Source organism: Chiloscyllium punctatum, chromosome 37, assembly GCF_047496795.1.
Source record: "Chiloscyllium punctatum isolate Juve2018m chromosome 37, sChiPun1.3, whole genome shotgun sequence".
In the NCBI taxonomy this organism is placed as follows: domain Eukaryota; kingdom Metazoa; phylum Chordata; class Chondrichthyes; order Orectolobiformes; family Hemiscylliidae; genus Chiloscyllium; species Chiloscyllium punctatum.
In genome coordinates, this window is record NC_092775.1 from 597804 (window position 1) to 617663 (window position 19860).

The 19860-nt window shown below is 41.8% G+C and overlaps 1 protein-coding gene across 8 annotated transcripts in view; it reads right to left on the bottom strand.

Moving 5' to 3' along the window:
- Positions 1-798: 798 nt before the first annotated feature.
- tubd1 (tubulin, delta 1) overlaps positions 799-19860 on the bottom strand; it is a 34550-nt gene continuing 15488 nt past the window's right edge. For 5 of the 8 annotated variants that reach the window (XM_072556059.1, XM_072556058.1, XM_072556064.1 and 2 more), the window contains 4 exons: positions 10761-10925; positions 5470-5610; positions 2269-2452; positions 799-1385 (listed from right to left, as the gene is read on the bottom strand). In XM_072556059.1, the coding sequence (XP_072412160.1) occupies positions 1280-1385; positions 2269-2452; positions 5470-5610; positions 10761-10925 (596 nt within the window). In that variant the 3' untranslated portion in view covers positions 799-1279. Of the gene's footprint in view, positions 1386-2268; positions 2453-3017; positions 3160-5469; positions 5611-10760; positions 10926-19860 lie in introns of those variants that run through there. The other 3 variants (XM_072556060.1, XM_072556062.1, XM_072556063.1) reach the window with 3 other exon arrangements.

The following is a 19860-nucleotide window of genomic DNA, read 5'->3' on the forward strand; positions in this document are numbered from 1 at the left end:
TACCTATTTTCCTATAATATTACACTTGGCTCTCACGGTAAGATAAAAACAATGACTGCAGATGCTGAAAACCAAATACTGGATTAGTGGTGCTGGAAGAGCACAGCAGTTCAGGCAGCATCCAACGGTAAGAAACAAGTTGAAGGGACTCTCTGTTCCTGTTCTTCATTGTTGCAGCCCATCTCATGCAGGTCCACTTTTCGCTTTCTAAACCTACTCTCTTACGCTCCTTGTAAGCTGCTGTTCCTGCTTTCTGTCTCTCTCTCTCATCATTTCAGAAACACAGCTCACCTTCTCTCTTGCAGCATCTGTGAAGAGAAATCAAAGTTAACATTTCGGAGATCCAAAAAATTAACTTTGATTTCTCCTCACAGATGCTGCCAAATCTGCTGAGTTTTTCCAACAACTTCTGTTTTTGTTTCTTATTTACAGCATCCGCAGTTCTTTCAGTTTTTTTCTTGTTTGGTCCACTTCAGTGAAATGATGAACCGCAGCATAATCCTCCCAACTCTCCCCACAGCGATATTGAATTATTGTATATTCCTCTGAATGCTCTCCACAACAATGTTGAACACTCCTCCTGATCTGCTTCTCAGTGACACCGACTGCTACACACTCCATCCAGTACTGTTCACAGCGACACTGATTTGCAGAGACAAAGACTGTACAGGGTCCCACAGGTGCACAGAGAGTAATGAGAGAGCTTGTAATTATATAAGCCGTATCATTCTGTACATTGCTAACGGAGACAAGTCAAAGCTCGTTTTCTTGCACTCATCAAAAAAGAAACAGACAGACTTGAAGAAAGTGATGTTAATTTGATGAATAGTTTGGCAAACATTGGCATACAGATGTAACAAGAACAGTCAACAGGCAATATTAATTCTCAGACTGGGCAGGTGACTGTCTGAATTATGCTGACTTAGTTAGTTTCTCACAGGAAAATTTTGACAGATGACATCTTTTCCAGCAGTTTTTCTTTCTGCTGACATTGCAGGGATTGGTTCATTTTTAAATATATCAGTCTCTAAAGAGTCTGTAACAATGCTTGCAATATATTCTGTGATAAATCCAACATTTAAATACAACAACGATCCATTCAGAAGCTTCAGTGGCTTTTAATTATTGGAGACTAAAGCAGTCATAAATTGTGGGTGAGTCAACCTATTCTGGAATCCTCTACTGAGTCACAAGGAGCAGACAAATGTGCCCAGCTCATATACAATTTATACATGATTATACACAATTTACAGTAAGAACTCAGATCATGTAACATATATCATCCAAGGCTAGAATAACTTGCAATGACCTGTTCTACAGTTGTGAAACAATCCAGAAAGTCCTCTTCTGAGATTCCATGTTTCATGTACTGATGCACATATGCTCTAAAAAGAAAGATCACAAAATCAGACATTTCTGAATAGACTAAATGAAATATTTGCAAAAAAATGTAGTTTCTTGCTGAAAAATTTTCCAAGATTACATATCTAAAAGTAAAGTGATTTCTAGGAATCTAAAGGATACTGAAAACTAAAAAAAAATCAGGAAGCAAATTATCCCAACTTAAACTAAAAAGCTAGTGCCACAGTAGCATGCACACTGAGCGATACAGGTTCACAATTCCAGTAACGGATGCAAACTGGAGACTCCACCTTCTCTAAGAGGATGGAGAGACACCAGCAAATTATTGAAGAATTATAGCTGATTTCTAGTCTGCAGCAGCATGAGATATTAACGAGGACCTAGTGAACGCAGGGGAAACAACAGCCTGGTAATATTATTGTTGGACTGTTTATCTTGAGACCCGGTAATGTTCTGGGGACCCAGGTTCAAATCCCATAACGGAAGATAGTGGAATTTGAATTCAATAAGAAAACTGGAATTAGGAGTAAAGGAATTGAAGTAAATCATGAATCTATTGTCGATTGTCAGGAAAAACCCATCTGGTTTGTACATGTCTCTTAGTGAGGGATACTACCATCATTACCTGGTCTGGCCAACATGCGACTCCAGACACACAACAGTGTGGCTGATTCTTAACTGCCCTATGGGAAATTAGGGATAGGCAACAAATGCAGGCCTAGCCAGTCATGCCTTCACTTTATGCATGAATTTTTTTTTAAATTACCTAAGTCATAAAACAGGTCAAGCAAACAAGAAAAAAAATTATTAGTAAGTAGTTCCATAAATTCTAAATAAAAGTCATTCAGAAGTCAGCAGATCCTATTTGGGGAAACTTGTGTTTCAATATCTTGAACGGATACTAACCGTGAAGCAAACATGTCCCAAGCTTTTGTCACGATCCTATCCAGGGATCTCTGTAGACACTGGCTGTTGCTGACAATACTGGCTGATTTTTCATACTTGTTAAAAGTTGTGGAAGTTCTCCATACACTGAGGGCAGAATCAGCAGGCATCCACGAGGTGTACAGTGCCTGCTCTTTAAAACTGTCTAATAATATAAATTATCATCATAAATTAATTTGAAATGCTTGGTTGGAGTCAGGAGAAGGCTGCTTCAGCAGATTACGTGACAAACCTAGACAACAAGAGCTGAGAACAGGAGACAAGATTTGTCCCATACAAAAAGTTATGTGTTGCTCATATGTTCCTGAGACACTTCACAATTATTTCTTTGATTTCAGTGAAAGCTATCATCACAAAATTGTAAATAACGATAAATTTTAGTTTTGTTTTAAAAAACACTAACATTAGTCATGGTTAGCAAATCAGGATTTCTAAATATGAAAGCCCAGTAGGTTAAAGCACCAAGCAACAAGGGGATTGACAGTTTCACCAATTCAAACAGCTTGGGACTGTAAAGGAATATACCATGTTAACACTCCAGATTATCTATAACCAATACCCTAAACCTCTTGAGATTAAATTGAAATTTCCTGCCTAAGGTTTTGCGAGAGAATAAAATGGATGACTATCAGGATTAGAGGGGTAGAAGGTTATGGGTTATTCTAAATACATACCTGCAGCATCAAGATGTAACAGATTCTGGTACTCACCTGGCCAGCAAAAATCCTAAACTTGTACATTTTTCTGGATGTAGCTTTGCTTGCTGAGCTGGAAGGTTCGTTTTCAGACATCTTGTCACCATAGTAGGTAACCTCAACTTTCTACTCAGCTTTCCACTCCACCCAAGAATTCCTGAAGACCAAAGACACCAAGATAGAAGCGGATGAAATAATGGTCTCCTTTGATGTAACAGCCCTGTTCACATCCATCAACATCAGCCAGGCCAAGGAAGCACTGACTACACTATTAGAAGAACCAAAGACACATACACCAAACACCACCAACTTCATCAGCAAGGACAATATCGTCAAACTTGTGGACCCATGCCTTACCACCCACTTCACCTTCAACAAGAAAACCTATAGACAAACCAACCAAACACCTATGGGATCTCCGATGTCAGGGTTTTTAGCAGAGACTTGAACAAACAGCTCTGCCAACCATCAAACCCAAACTTTGGGTCCCCTATGTGGATGACACTTTTGTCATCACTAAACTAAACAAATTAGAGGAAACCTTCAAGACCATCAATACTACCCTTACTGGCATAAAATTCACTCGAGAAAAACAACAATAAACTGCCATTCGTAGATGTCGCAGTATAGCAAACAGCTAATGGGGAACTTCAAACCAGTATCTACAGGAAAACAACACATATGGACCAAATACTGAACTACAGAAGCAATCATCCCAACATCCACAAACGAAGCTGCATTAGAACATTATTTCTACGAGTCACCACACACTGCAGCACAGAGAAACTACGAAGAGCAGAGGAAAATCACCTGTAGTGTATTCAAAAGAACGGGTATCCAATGAACACAGTCTGACAATTTCTCAGCAACACACGAGAATTCCTAGAAGCATAGTTTTCCAACCGTAACTCTATCAACAAACACATTGACTTGGATCCCATTTACCACCCCCTAAGAACATGATACTACCACAAAATATGACATCACCGACCCAAGGAAACCTAAACATACAAATAGAAAGTGGACCATACTACCAGTGCTTCATCCGAAGGCTCACTGATGACGTTACCTGGTAATGAAACATCTGAAAATGAACCTTCCAGCTCAGCAAGCAAACCTACATCCAGAACCTCAACCTGAGCTACAAATCTTCTCAAAGCTCGCTTGTACATTTCTCTGAAGGGGAAGTTAGAGAGAGAGAGTTAGAGTGTGAGAGTTTGAGAGTTAGAGAGAGAGAGTGAGAGTTAGAGAGAGAGAGTGAGTTAGAGAGAGAGAAAGAGAGTGAGAGAGAGAGAGTGAGAGTTAGAGAGAGAGAGTGAGTTAGAGTGAGAGAGAGAGAGTGAGAGAGAGAGAGTGAGAGAGAGAGAGTGAGTTAGAGAGAGAGAGTGAGTTAGAGAGAGAGAGTGAGTTAGAGAGAGAGAGAGAGAGAGAGAGTTAGAGAGAGAGAGAGAGAGTGAGTTAGAGAGAGAGAGAGAGTGAGTTAGAGAGAGAGAGAGAGAGAGAGAGAGAGAGAGAGTGAGTTAGAGAGAGAGAGAGAGAGAGTGAGTGAGAGAGAGAGAGAGTTAGAGAGAGAGAGTGAGTTAGAGAGAGAGAGAAAGTGAGTTAGAGAGAGAGAGAGAGTGAGAGAGAGAGTGAGAGAGAGAGAGTGAGTTAGAGAGAGAGAGAGAGAGTTAGAGAGAGAGAGAGAGAGAGAGAGTGAGTTAGAGAGAGAGAGAGAGAGAGAGAGAGTGAGAGAGAGAGAGAGAGAGAGAGTTAGAGAGAGAGAGAGAGTTAGAGAGAGAGAGAGAGAGAGTTAGAGAGAGAGAGAGTGAGTTAGAGAGAGAGAGAGAGAGAGAGAGAGAGTGAGTTAGAGAGAGAGAGAGAGAGAGAGAGAGTGAGTTAGAGAGAGAGAGAGAGAGAGAGAGAGTGTGAGAGAGAGAGAGAGAGAGAGAGAGTTAGAGAGAGAGAGAGAGTTAGAGAGAGAGAGAGAGAGAGTTAGAGAGAGAGAGAGTGAGTTAGAGAGAGAGAGAGAGAGAGAGAGAGAGTGAGTTAGAGAGAGAGAGAGAGAGAGAGAGAGAGAGAGAGTGAGTTAGAGAGAGAGAGAGAGAAAGTGAGTTAGAGAGAGAGAGAGAGAGAGAGAGAGAGAGAGAGAGAGAGAGAGAGAGAACACAGCAGCCAATGATAACTGCAAGGTTTCAGCAGCATATGAGTGAAAAGTAGTTGCTGGTAATATCGGTAAAACTTTAAGCAGACGGCATCAGTACTTAATCATCCATTTGAACCATAGAAACAAGCAAACATGGCTCCAATTGATCCTCCCACCAGGAAATTAGCACCTGCAAGAATGGCGCGCGCACTCAGATCTGCAATGTGGATTACATACTCTAGTTCTCATTCTCATCCAAGTTAGACAGTTGTGGGTTTATCAACCGAGATAAGCTAGCACTCTCTTGCTTCTGTGTATATGCAGATGAGAGACTGTACTCACCAGTGTCAGCTTGAAATACCTCCTTCCCTCGCAATACCAGGAGGTTGGCCAGAGAGGTATTGAAGCATAATTTCCTGTCTGAGAAAGGTTTTGAAACTGAAGGATGACCTGCTGGAGGCAGTTTCATTTGCCAATCAATACCTGACAACAGAAACAGATTCCTGCATTTTCTCCACTGGACTAGCAAAAACATAGGAGGACAAAAAAGCTCGTTTGTACATTAACATGCTAATCACAAAATTAAGACCGTTAAGACAACCACAGGACCTGGAAGCAGGAGGTCATCAAGAGGATCTGATAAACCCCAATGTTTTCCTGTCTTTTCACCAGAATCCTCAATTCCCTTCCTGATTAGAAATCGCGCTCAGCTTTGAATATATTTAATGGCACAGCTTCAACAGCCCTCTGCAATGAAGAATTCCACAGATTCACTAACCTCAGAAGAAATTCCTCATCTCCATCCTAACTGGATGACCCTTATTCTGAGAGTATGTACCCCACTATTCATAGAGTGTCCCCCCAGGGGAAACCATGTTTCCACATTTACACCGCCAAGCCACCTAAGAATCTTGTCTGTTTCAATAAGGTCACCTTTCATTTTTTAAAACTCCAATGTGTACAGGTCCATCACCTCCCTTCTAATTAATATTTAGCTCCTCTGTTCTTTCTGCCAAAGTACATAACCTCTCATATTCCCAATTACGTTCCATCTGCCAAGTTTTGCCCACTCAAACCTGTCAATATCCTCTGTAAATACGTGACTGGGGGTGGCCCATGGCCTAGTAGTATTATCGTTTGACTGTAAGTCAACAGACCCAGCTAATATTCTAGGGACCTGGGTGCAAATCCTGCCATGGCAGTTGGTGGAATCTGACTCAAATTAAAATCAATTAAGACTCTGATGACAACCATGAAACCATTGCCAACTGTTGGAAAAAACCCATCTGGTTCACGAATGTCCTTTACAGAAGGAAATCGCTGGCCTCCAGATCAACAGCAATAGGGTTGACTCTTAAATGAGCACTGAGCAATAGTTTCTGGACCAGCCAGCAATTCCCATATCACATGAATGAGTCAAAAAAAAAATCCTCACCACTTGCCTTCTCACCAATTTTTGTGTCATTTGCAAACTTGGCATTCACTTTCCTCAACCATTAAATGAGACAGGAGGATAGATTCAGTTGAGATAAAATCAGAAATGAAAAAGAAAGTGGATATTTCTGAAAGGCAGAAAAAAAATCAAGATGAGACAGCCAAATTAGATTAGATTAGATTAGATTAGATTACTGACAGTGTGGGAACAGGCCCTTCGGCCCAACAAGTCCACACCGACCCGCCGAAGCGCACCCACCCAGACCCATTCCCCTACATTTACCCCTTCACCTAACACTACTGGCAGTTTAGCATGGCCAATTCACCTAACCTGCACATTTTTGGACTGTGGGAGGAAACTAGAGCACCCGGAGGAAACCCACGCAGACACGGGGAGAATGTGCACAAGTGACGGACCTGGATAGAGCAAACGGGAAGGGCGTACTTCCCATAGTAGAAGGTTCAGTGACTAGGGGCCATAGATTTAAAGTAGAAGGTAGGGTGGATTAGAGAGTAGATGAGGAAAACCTTTTTACATCCAAAGAAAGATAGGGATTTAGAACTCGCTGCCTGAAAGTAGAAGAAACAACCCTCAATACATTTAAAAGATGCGTTGCGCATGCTATGGCCCAAATGCTGGAAAGTAGGAACAGACTGGTCACTCATTTTCTGGCTGGTGCAGATACAATGGGCTGAGTGGTGTTTTTCTCTGCTGCTGTGTTTTTCTTTGACATGTGAAACAAATTCAAGGGGTTGAATGGCCTCCTCCATATTCCTGGGTATCACAGTGTGGTTCAACAGGAATCATTGCTGGAACCACAACGGTTTTCAATACATAGTGATGACTTGAAGGAAGGGATGGAATGTACTGATACCAAGTTTGTAGATGAGACAAAGTTGCAAAAGGGATACAAGGTAAAAACAATGACTGCAGATGCTGGAAACCAGATTCTGGATTAGTGGTGCTGGAAGAGCACAGCAGTTCAGGCAGCATCCAAGTCGCTTCGAAATCGACGTTTTGGGCAAAAGCCTGATGAAGGGCTTTTGCCCGAAACATCGATTTTGAAGCTACTTGGATGCTGCCTGAACTGCTGTGCAAAAGGGATACAAACAGTTTACAGACAGCCACTGGTAGATTAAGTAGCTTGACAAGAAGTTGGCAAATGGTGCATAATGTGAGAAAACACGAAGTTGGAAAGGAGAACAAAGGAACACTTACTTAAAATGGAGAAAAACTGCAGAAGGCTGCACTGCAAAGGGATTTGGGGGGTACTTGTGCAAACACAGAAAGCTAGCACACAGGTGCAGTAGGTAATCAAAAAAGCTAATGGATTGTGGCCCTTATTTCAAGGTGGTTGGAGCATAGGAAGAGGGAAGTCTTAGCACAACTACACAAGGTGCTGGTGAGATCACATCTGGAGCGGCATGAACAGTTTTGGTCCCCTTATTTAAAGGAAAAATATCACTTCATTGGAGACAATCCAGAAGAGAATCACTAGGATGATCCTTCTTGATATGGAGGAACTGTCTTATGAGCAAAGACTGAATAGATTGGGACTTTGTCACTGGAGAAGTTTAGAAGAATGTGAGGCAATCTTCAAACATATAGGATTCTATACACAAGGCTTGACAGTGTAAATGCTGAGAGAATATTTGCCCTCATAGGAAAGCCTCTAACCAGAGGTCATAGTCTCAGAGTAAAGGGGCAACAATTTAAGAGTGAAATGAGAGGAACTTCTTCTCACAGAGTTAAGTGTCCTTGCCACAGAGAACTGTGGAGACAGAGTCCTTGCGTATATTTAAGGCCAAGTAATTGATTCCTCTATTGATGAGACATCTATGCGAATAACATCAGATAAGCCAGGTTCCTGGTGAATGGCACAACAAGCTGAAGGGGCAAAATGGCTTACTCTTACTCCTATTTTTTAAATGGACTTATTATTCGAACGTACAAACTATGAGCAGGAGTAGGCTGTCCAGCCCCTCGAGCCTACTCTGCTAACTTAGGAAGATCATATCTGTTCTGAACGTGGCCTCAATGCCAGAATTACACCTAGCCCTTTCACGTTCCAGAATCTATCTTTGCCTGAACAGTACTCCACCCACCAACTGGCAGGGCAGAAGAATGTCAAAGCTCGTGACCTTCAGAAAAAAAGAATCCTCCCTGTCTCAGTCACTAAATGGGAAACTACATATTTTTGAACTATATTCCTGAATTCTTAACTCTCCCACAAATGCAATCATCTTCACAAATTTCACCATCATGCAAGTCTCGTCAGGATATTAACAACAAAAACAGAAGTTGCTGAAATGCTGAAGAGAAATTAGAGTTAACGCTTCGGATCTAGTCACCCTTCCCCAGAACTTCCTGAAGGACCTGAAACATTAACTCACATTTCTCTTCACATGCTGCAATTCCTGATGAGCTTTTCCAGCAATTTGTGTTACTTTAAATAAATCACAACATGACAAAACAATTCCATTTACTTTTCTAATCATTTGCTGCACCTACACACCAACAACGTTTCAATTCCTGTACCACGACAAGTAGATCTCACCGGTACATTTGAGTTCCGCAATCTCTTTTCATTTAAACAACATGCAGCTTTCATATTGCTCCTGCCAAAAAGAACATGCTCACAATCTGCCAGAAAATATCTGTTCAATTCAGCTGCCAATTCCCCATTCCCTCCATCTGGAGGGCCAACGTTCACTTCACTTACACTTCTCCTTTTCAAATATCTTTATAAATTCTTACCACGTATTTTTAGTTTTTAGCTTGCCTTTTCTCAATTTTCGCCCTCCTTATTAATCTTATTCCTTGCTGCTCTTTATTTTGTAACCAATTTTCCACCCCGCTATTCGCCTTTGCAGAAAGATGCTTTTCCTTTAAGCTTGAAAATATCCTTAACTTCCTTACTTACCAACAGGTGGTGCTTCCCTCTTTTTAAATGGAATATATAGTTGCCAAGTGCTCCGAAATACTTCCTGCCACGTCTAGTTGTGCATAGTGGTGGACAATTAAACAACTCACTGGAAGATGCTCCATGAACATCTCCAACCTCAACTATGGCACAGTCCAGAATATTAGTTGCGAATCTTCAATCAGAACTGTGCATGGATGCTCCCATCTCGGCTTCTTCCAGAAGTCCGCAGCATTTCAGATGCCGGTCTTCAGCCAATTCAATTCACTCCACATGATGTCAAGAAACGGTTGCAGGCACTGCACACTGCAAAAATTATAGGTCCTGACATATTTCCAGCAATAGTACAGAAAGACATGTGCTTCAGAACTTGCCACGCCAAGCCAAGATGTTCCACTGCAGCTACAACACAGGAATCTACCTAACATTGTACAAGATTTTCTATGTACGTCCTGTACACAAAAAGGACAAATCCAACCAAAACAATTACCACACAATCAGTTTACTCTCGATCATCACTAAAGTAATGAAAGTTCTCATCAACAATTGCTATCAAGCAGCAATAACCTAGCAATAAACTGCTTACTGACACTCAGTTCAAATTTGAACTTGAAGCTACTGGGACTTTAAATCAAGGCTTGGTCTGTAGAAATACATTGGCAGACATTTCTTATTTATTCACGCAATATGGGCATCACTGATTTATTGTCCATCCCGAGTTGCCCTACAGAAGGAGGTGGTGAGCTGCCTTCTTGAACCATTGCAGTTTATTTCTTGGAAGTAGATTAGATTAGATTCCCCACAGTGTGGAAACAGGTCCTTCAGCCCAACAAGTCCACACTGACCCTCCGAAGAGTAACCCACCCAGACCCATTTCCCTCTGACTAATGCACCGAACACTACGGGCAATTTAGCATGGCCAATTCACCTAACCTGCACAGCTTTGGATTGTGGGAGGAAACCAGAGCAGACACGGGGAGAATGCGCAAACTCCACACACAGTTGCCTGATGCTGGAATCACTGTGCCACCGTGCCGCCCCTTTTTTCCCCCAGATAGGAGAGGGAGACCCAGGATATTTGACTTAGCAACAATGAAGGAATAGTAACATATTTTCAAGTCAAAATCGCAAAAGCTTGTCCTCTAACTCAATATCCATTTTTGTCTTTCTCTCCTCTGGAGAGTTTGGCATATTTTTCCAAGTTAAAGGCATTAGATAATGAGGCATTATATAATGCAAGTTTTTGCTGTATGTTGTGAAGAAGGTATCACAAACCTGCTTCCATTTTGGCGTTGGCAATCAGCATTTGTCGCAGATTCTTCATAAGAGCTGGCCAAGTAAATGTACTGAATTGCAGAGACTTGTCAGACATCAAAGGAATGTTCATCAGGCTTAGTAGTTTATACTCTGGATGTGTCACCAAACTTTCTAACAGATCACCTGCAGACAGAGGGAAAGAAAGATCAGCTGCACATCTTGAACAGATTTATACCTTTGTCTGTCAAACACTATGAGAATTCAATACTTTCTGTTAGACTGTGCAGTTTAGACAAAAAGGCAAAGGCAGTGTGGAATAACAGCAAATATAGAAATGAAACATATGAGTTCAATCATGATTGATTAGATAGAGCCAAGTGCAGATTGAAAAACTTTTACACATTTTGAAAGCATGAAGGGAAATGTGGAATTTGTGATCCAGAATAGAAAGACTGCATCTTACTAAGTCCAGCAAAGACGTTATTGAAGTTAGCAGTAAAGGGGCAATTTCCTGTGGGTCTGTTTAGTATATTCTAAATGCCACTGTCAGATTAATTTTTCAGAATTTCCAGGGTACTCTGATCTTTTTTCGAATTGAAGACACTGAGATTTGAGTTTCAAAAGCCCTCTGGAGTAAAGAAGCCAAAGAATTCACCACTGAGTCTTAAATAGCCTGTTCCTTAACCAGTGAATATGTTCCCAATTCTAGAGTAACCAGCCAGAGGAAACATCCTATTTGCATCCACCCTTGGAGCATTATGTACATTTCAAGAGATCACCTCTGATCCCAGGAATACCCAGTTGCCTCAATCTCTCCTTATAAAACAATCCTGCCATCTAAGGGATTAATTGGATCAATCTCCATCACATTCCCTCTATGGCAAGTATAGCCTTTCCATAAGAACATAAGATATAGGAGTAGAATTAGGCCATTCAGCCCATAGAGTCTACTCCGCCAGTTGACTATGAGACTACCTGGTCAGGTCCACACCCCCAAACAACCCACCCTCCAATCCTGGCACTTTCCCCTGCCACCGCAGGAACTGTAAAACCTGCGCCCACACCTCCTCCCTCACCTCTACCCAAGGCCCGAAAGGAGCCTTCCAAATCTAAGGTTTTACTTGCACATCCACCAATATCATTTATTGTATCCGTTGCTCCCGATTGCGGTCTCCTCTACATTGGGGAGACTGGGCGCCTCCTAGCTGAGCGCTTTAGGGAACATCTCAGGGACACCCGCACCAATCAACCACACCGCCCCGTGGCCCAATATTTCAACTCCCCCTCCCACTCTGCCGAGGACATGGAGGTCCTGGGCCTCCTTCACCGCCGCTCCCTCACCACCAGACGCCTGGAGAAAGAACACCTCATCTTCCGCCTCAGAACACTTCAACCCCAGGACATCAATGTGGACTTCAACAGTTTCCTCATTTCCCCTTCCCCCATCTCGCCCTAGTTCTAAACTTTCAGCTCAGTAACTGTCCCCATGACTTGTCCGGACTTGTCCTACCTGCCTATCTTCTTTTCCACCTATCCACTCCACCCTCTCCTCCTTGACCTATCTCCTTCATCCCCTCCCCCACTCACCCATTGTACTCTATGCTACTTTCTCCCCACCCCCACCCTCCTCTAGCTTATCTCTCCACGCTTCTGCTCACTGCCTTTATTCCTGATGAAGGGCTTTTGCCCAAAACGTCGATTTCGAAGCTACTTGGATGCTGCCTGAACTGCTGTGCTCTTCCAGCACCACTAATCCAGAATATGGCTGATATTTCTCAACTCCAATCTCCCACCTTCTCCACATAACTCTTGATCACCTTGTATATCAAAAACTCTATCTTAAATATACTCAATGACTTGGCCTCCACAGCCCTCTGTGGCACAGTTCCACAGAGACACCATCCTCTGGCTGAAGAAATTCTTCCTCATCTCAGTTCTTTCATAGATAAGGGGGCCAAAACTGTACACAATACTCCAGCTAAGATCTCACTAAGGCTCTAAACAACTGCAAGACTTGGTTTGGTTTTATTCACTCATGGGACATGGGTATCACTGGCTGGGCCAGCATTTATTGACCATCTCTAGTTTCCCTTGAGAACATGGTACTGAGCTGTTGGCTTGAGGCAATACCGTTAGGGAGGTAACTTCTACTGTTCAACTGTTCTTAAAATAAATGCCAACAAACACTTTGATTTTCTAATTGCTTGTTTTCAGTGACACACGGACAAAGATAACTAGATACCTTTGAGCACCCACAATTCTCATCCTTTTTTATTAATGCATGAGTCGTGGTGTTGCTTGTTTACTTATTGCCCTTCCTATTTGCGTTTGAGCAGCTGGTGAGAAGCTGCCGTTTTGAACCGCAGTAGCCCATTTGGCATTAGTACAGTCAATGCCAAGAGGGAGACACCACCAGATCTTTGACCCAGTGACACTGAAGGAATGATAATATCTTTCCAATTCAGGATGGCTTTCATTTTTCCCTTATTCATTTCCGGCATGAGGGCATTGCTGGCTAGGTATATTTATTGCCTGCCTCTAATTGCCCAAAGGCAGTTAAGAGTCAACCACATTGCTAAGAGTCTAGAGTCACATGTAGGCCAGACCAGGTAAGAATGGCGGTTCCTTCCCTAAAGGACATGAGTGAACAGATGGGTTTCTCTGACATCGACAACGGCTTCATGGTCATCATTAGACTCTTAATTCTAGTTTTGCTGGTGGTATCCCTGTATCTGCTGATCTTGTCTTTCTAGATGGTAGTAACCAAGCTAAAAAGATGATCTCCAAGGAGCCTTAGTCTATTTTTGTAGTGCATTTGACCATTTCTCACTATTTAAAATTATTCCGCCTTTTTTCTACAAAAGTGAATATTCACACTTATTCACATCAATTTCATCTGTAGTGCTCTAGCCCAATCAATTTCATCTGTAGTGCTCTAGCCCATTCACTTAGCCTGTCAAAGTCCTCTTGAAGGAGATTCATCAACCCTTGTTCTAGCTACTTTTCCAAGTACAATATGACCACTTGACAAAAACTAATTTGAGTGTCTATGGACAAAAGTCAAAATTTGTCAGAGTTTTTTGTCCTGCACTCATCACTTTGATTCAGTATTGCTCTCTCCAGGGCAATGTTTCTTCCAGAGTTCACTTGCCAACTGACCGTCACTCTTCTCTCTTTGCCCCTTTAAATTGGTATCCTTGGGAATTGTCCTGACAAAAGCAAGTTGAAAACCTTCGAAAATGTGACTTTTTTTGCAGCATAATTTATTCATTTTTGTTCCTCAGCATCACAAGTCCCTTCGTCATCTAGTATTTCTGGGAAATTTTCTGTACCTTCTTTCATGAAGACAGACTCCACTATGAATTCTTCCCCCATCCCGACCTGTAATGCAGCCGCAACTGTCCAAGTTAATATAGTATTTTTCTTTTCACATCTTGATAGTAGTTCTTATGCTCTGACACTATGCCTTTATGTTCCCACTCACTTCATTCACTTCTATTTTCTTCTTATAAGTTTCTTGGTCTTCCTTTGCTTCCAAATTGCTCTCAACTCTTGGGCTTTACATTATTTACCAGGTTTGTATAATCTATATCCTTTGGTCTAATGCAATTTTTAACTTCTTTACTCATCATGGTTGATTTGTCTTTCTCTTCGGGTATTTGTGCCTTTGAGAAATGTATGCTTGTCTTACAGCTTGTAGCACTTTTGTAAATACCAGTTAATGTCCATCATCAAATCTTCACAGTATTTTCACAAATCAACCAGCCATTTTGCTCTTTGTACCCTCAGTTTCCTATGCTTGGATTTAAAATCCTAGTTTCAGAGTGAGGTATGTTGGATTCAAATTTCATGTAACATTTTATCATATTATGGTCATTATTTCCCAAAGACTTCTTCCCAAAATAGCCAAATTGAATTCTCAACACACTATCAAAAATCCATCTTGTACACACACCCGGAAATAATCCTCCTTAGCAATAGTGGTGACTTAATCCAGCTCCTATGTAAATTGAAGTTGTCCATGATTTGGCATGCGGATGGGGCACAGAGCAGATGTAAAGTCAGGAGTAAGACCCAATCAGATGTAGAAGGAATAGCAGGACAGTCCAGTAGGCGGAGAAGACCTGGGGAAGACACAGCATATGGGAGATTTGAAAAGCTGAAGTGTATCTACTTTAATGCAAGGAGCATGACTAGTAACGTTGATGAACTTGGCAGAAGGAAGGTCAGAACCAGCAATTCAACATTCCAGTGTACTGAAGTTTCAAGTGGCATTGAGGATGGGACAGGCAGATGGAGGAAGAAAGAATGTTGAGGTCACTGCATTATTTCATTATTGATAAAAGAAACCATCATTGTGGTAAATAGGGAGGATATCTTAGAGGGGTCTTCAAATGAGACCATCTGGCTTAGAAGTAAAATCTTACTGGGATTATACGGCAGGTCTCCCAACAGTCAGAGGGAGATAGCAGAGTAGATATGCAGGCGAATCACAGAAAGGTGCCAGAGAAACAGGGTTACAGTTGTCAGGGACTTCAATTTTGCTAATGTAAATTGAATCAAAAAGGATCAGACAATGTGGAATTTTTAAAGTGCATCCAGGACAGCTTTTTTGTGCCAGTTCTGAGAGTCTGACTGAAGGTGACACAATGCTATAAAGTAACCCTAGGGAACGAAGCCAGTCAAATAGTTAGGCCACTGTTGGAATATTGCGTGCAATTCTGGTCTCCTTCCTATTGGAAAGATGTTGTGAAACTTGAAAGAGTTCAGAAAAGATTTACAAGGATGTTGCCAGGGTTGGAGGATTTGAGCTTTAGGGAGAGGCTGAACAGGCTGGGGCTGTTTTCCCTGGAGCATCGGAGGCTGAGGGGTGACCTTATACAGGTTTACAAAATTATGAGGGGCATGGATAGGATAAATAGGCAAAGTCTTTTTCCTGGGCTCGGGGAGTCCAGAATTAGAGGGCATAGGTTGAGGGTGAGAGGGGAAAGATATAGAAGAGACCTAAGGGGTAACTTGTTCACGCAGAGGGTGGTATGTGTATGGAATGAGCTGCCAGAGGAAGTGGTGGAGACTGGTACAATTGCAACATTTAAGAGACATTTGGATGGGTATATGAATAGGAAGGGTTTGGAGGGATATGGGTCGGGTGCTGGCAGGTGGGACTAGATTGGGTTGAGATATCTGGTCGGCATGGACGGGCTGGACCGAAGGGCCCGTTTCAATGCTGTACATCTCTACAACTCTATGATTCTAAATGGTTGAAGTTTCACTGGGCAAGACCTTTGGTGATAGTGACCATAATGCTAAGTTTCAAAGTCACTTTGAAATGAGGTAAGGATCGTGTAAGAATTTAGTGTCTAAACTGGGGGCAGGTCGATTTCAATATGATGACACAGGATCTGGCAAACAGACTGGGAGCAGTTATTTGCAGATAAGTCTACATTTGAATAGTGGTGTCTTTAAAAGTAGCATAGTGAGAATTCAGGGCCAGTGTGGTCATCCAAGAGTGAACGGCAGTAGGTCACAGGCATCCTGGATATCAAGGGATATTGAGAATTTGGTAGAGTGAAGTGAGCAGAAGACACTGAAAGTATGCAGAGGGATATAGATAGGTTAATGAGTGGGCAACAGGCTGGCAGATGAAGTACAACATTGGTAAAAGTAAGATCATCCGTTTTGATAGGAATAACAAAATGGACTATGATTTAAACGTTGAAAAATTGCAGCAAGCTGCTGTTAAGAGGAGCCTGGGTGTTCTTGTGCATTAATCACAAAAAAATTGGTTTGCAGGCGGAGCACATAATTAAGAAGACAAATAGAATATTGTCCTTCATTGCTAGAGGGATGGAGTTTAAAAATAGGGAGGTTATGCTGCAGCTGTATAGGGTGCTGGTGAGGCCACACCTTAAGTACTATGTGCAGTTTTGGTCACCTTATGTGAGATAGGATGTTCTGGCACTGGATGGGATACTGAGGAGGTTCACTAGGTTGACTCCAGAGTTGACAGAATTGGTTTAAGAGGACAGGTTGAGGAGACTGGGACTATACTCATTGGAATTTAGAAGAATGATGGGTATCTTATAGAAACATGTAAAATTACAAAGGAAGATAGAAGCTACTACTGTTTCTACTGATATGCGAAATTAGAACAAGGGGGCATAGCCTCAAAATAAGGGCGAACAGATTTAGGACTGAGTTGAGGAGTAACTTCTTCACTCAAGGGTTGTGAATCTGTGGAACTCCCTGCCCAGTGAAGCAATTGAGGTTACCTCATTGAATGTTTTTAAGGCAAAGATAGATTTTTGAACAGTAAAGGAATTAAGGGTTATGACAAGTGGGCAGGTAAGTGGAGCTGAGTCCAAGAAAAGATCAGCCATGATCTTATTGAATTGCAGAGCAGGTTCAACAGGCCAGGTGGCCTACTCCTGCTCCTATTTCTTATGTTTTATGGAAAAGGAAGGATGCACATGCCAGATACAATTGCCCTTCAAAAATATAGTGCTGAAGGCAAAGAGGGGCCACAAAATATTTTTGGTAGATAGGATGTTGGAAAATTACAAGCCTTTTTATTAATATTTTAAGACAAAGATGACTACCAGGAGAAGGGTGGGATCTGTTACAGACCAAAAGGTACAGCTGTGCATGGAGCTAGAGAACATGCGTGAGGTCTTGAATGGATACTTCTCATTTGTGTTCACAAAAGAGAAAGACATTTTAGCCAGGGACTTCAGTTGATATGGTGAGGTTCTAGAACATGTTAAGATTAATAATGTGGTGGTATTAGACATTTTAATGGCCATATAGGTGCATAAATCTCCAAAGACTGAGAGATGTATCGCAAGCTGCTAAGTGAGGCAAGGGAGAAGACTGCTGGTGCCCTCGTGGAGATATTTTATACCCCACTGGCCACAGGTGAAGTGCCAGATGACTGGAAGATAGCAAACGTGGTTCCTTTGTTCAAAGTGGGCAAAAGGGATAGGCCAGGTAATTACAGACCAGATAGTCTGACATCAGTGGTAGAGAAATCATTGGAAAACTTTCTGAGGGACAAGATTAATCAATACTTGGAAAGGCAGGGATTGATCAGGGATAGTCAGATTTGTTGGAGGGAGATCCTGACTAATTTGACTAAGTTTGTTTTTGAAAAGGTAGCTAAATACACTGAAGGATGTGCAGTTGATGTGGTTTACATGGACTTCAGTAAGGCCTTTGACAAGGTCCCACATTGAAGGTTAGTCCAAAGGACAACAACCCATGGGATCCCAGGCAAGTTGGTAAATTGGATCCTAAAGTGGCTTACAAATAGAAGGCAAAGGGTGATGATGGAGGATGCTGTTTTTGTAATTGGAAGCTTGTGACTAGTAATGTATCATATGTTTTGGTGCTGTGTTCCTTCCTGTTTGTTATGTACATGATCAACTTTGATGTGAACGTATGAAGTATAATTATAAGTTTGCAGATAACACAAAAATTGATGGTGTTGTTGATATTGAGGAGGATGGTGTGAGGCTACAGTCTGACATCGATCAGCTGGTAATCTGGCAGTGGCAGATGAAATTTAATCACGATACATGTAAGAAGATACATTTTGGGAGGTCTAATAAGGGAAGGACATACACAATGAATGGTAGGTCCCTAGGGAGTACCGAGGAATAAAAGGACCTTGGTCCACAAGTCAAAGATCCCTGAAGGTGTCAACACAAGTTGGCAGGGTGGTGAAGAAGGCATTTAGTGTGCTTGTGTTCATTAGTCAAGGCATAGAATATAGGTGCAAGGAAGTCTTGTTACAACTTTATAAAACATTGGTTAGGCCACAAATGTGTGCACTTCTGGTCGAGAGATTCACCAGGATGTTGCCTAGGATGCAGTGTCTCAGTTGTCTCAGGATAAGTTGGATTTGTTTTCCTTAAAGCAGAGGAGGCTGTGGGGGAATCAGAACAAGGTATACAAATTGTGAAGGGCATAAGCAGGGTAGATCATGAGAATCTTTTCCCCTTGGCTGATATGACTAAAACTATCGCGCACAAGTTTAAGGTGACAATTAAGTGAGAGTTGATAGGAGGAAATATCTTTTCACCCAAAGGGCAATGGATACATGGAATGCACTGCCTGAAAGGATGGTGGAGAAAAGTACTCTCACAATATTTAAGTAGCATCCAGATGAATACTTAAAATTCCAGGGCAGAGTAGGCTTTAGATGCAGTGAAGGTAAAATGGGATTAGGGTAGTCTGGTGTTTGCTGGTAGACATAGACATCGCGGGATGAAAGGCCTGTTCCTATTCTGTATGACTATGACTTAACAAACTTGGGAAAAAAACAGGTCTTAACTTCAAGTTGTTTAAGTTGAGGTCGAGGTTGGATAGCAGCAGACTGTTTTTTCCCAGGGAATAGTATTCCCCTGGTATAGACAGCCAGCTCGTACAGTGGATGTTTAATCATTGAATTTTGTCAAGCAAGAGCTGGACCTGTTTCAAACTGAGACAATCACCTAGGAATGCATGATATTAAATCAGAGGCCATGGTTCTTTAGACTAGTTTTGATGGCCAAAGTGGACAGGAAAGGAACAATCTAGACATCTCATCCTCCCAGCCGTTAAAGAACAGGATTTTAAGTTTCTCTACCATGAGATCTTGTGGCTGTGGGTGAATGGGGAGTGTCTGAAATGTGACCACGTGTGGGACAAGACAGATCCGCCAGAAGGACTTTTCTTGTCTCAGAATTAAACAGAAGGAATAGACACCAGCAACCCATTGTTAAAGATGGTGATAGTGAGGATCTAAAATCTGGATTTAAACTATTGTCAGGAGCAACAAATCTATGCAAGCTTTTATTAATAATATAGTGGATTTTTAATATAAAATAACCTAACAAAATGGTTTCAGGATTAATACCGTGCTAAAATGGTTGAAGGCTGCATTCCTGCTTTGCTGAGCTGGCTGAACTAAAAGATAAAGCAGACAATGAAGTTTTCATAAAATGAATCATAACACATTAACTGACCACTCTAACGTTGAACTTGAAAGCACGAGACATAATGTGAGATAATACTGTTCCCCAGGAAATATCATTGGATTAACCTGCTGTCCATTACGTCACGTTATTACATTCCATTG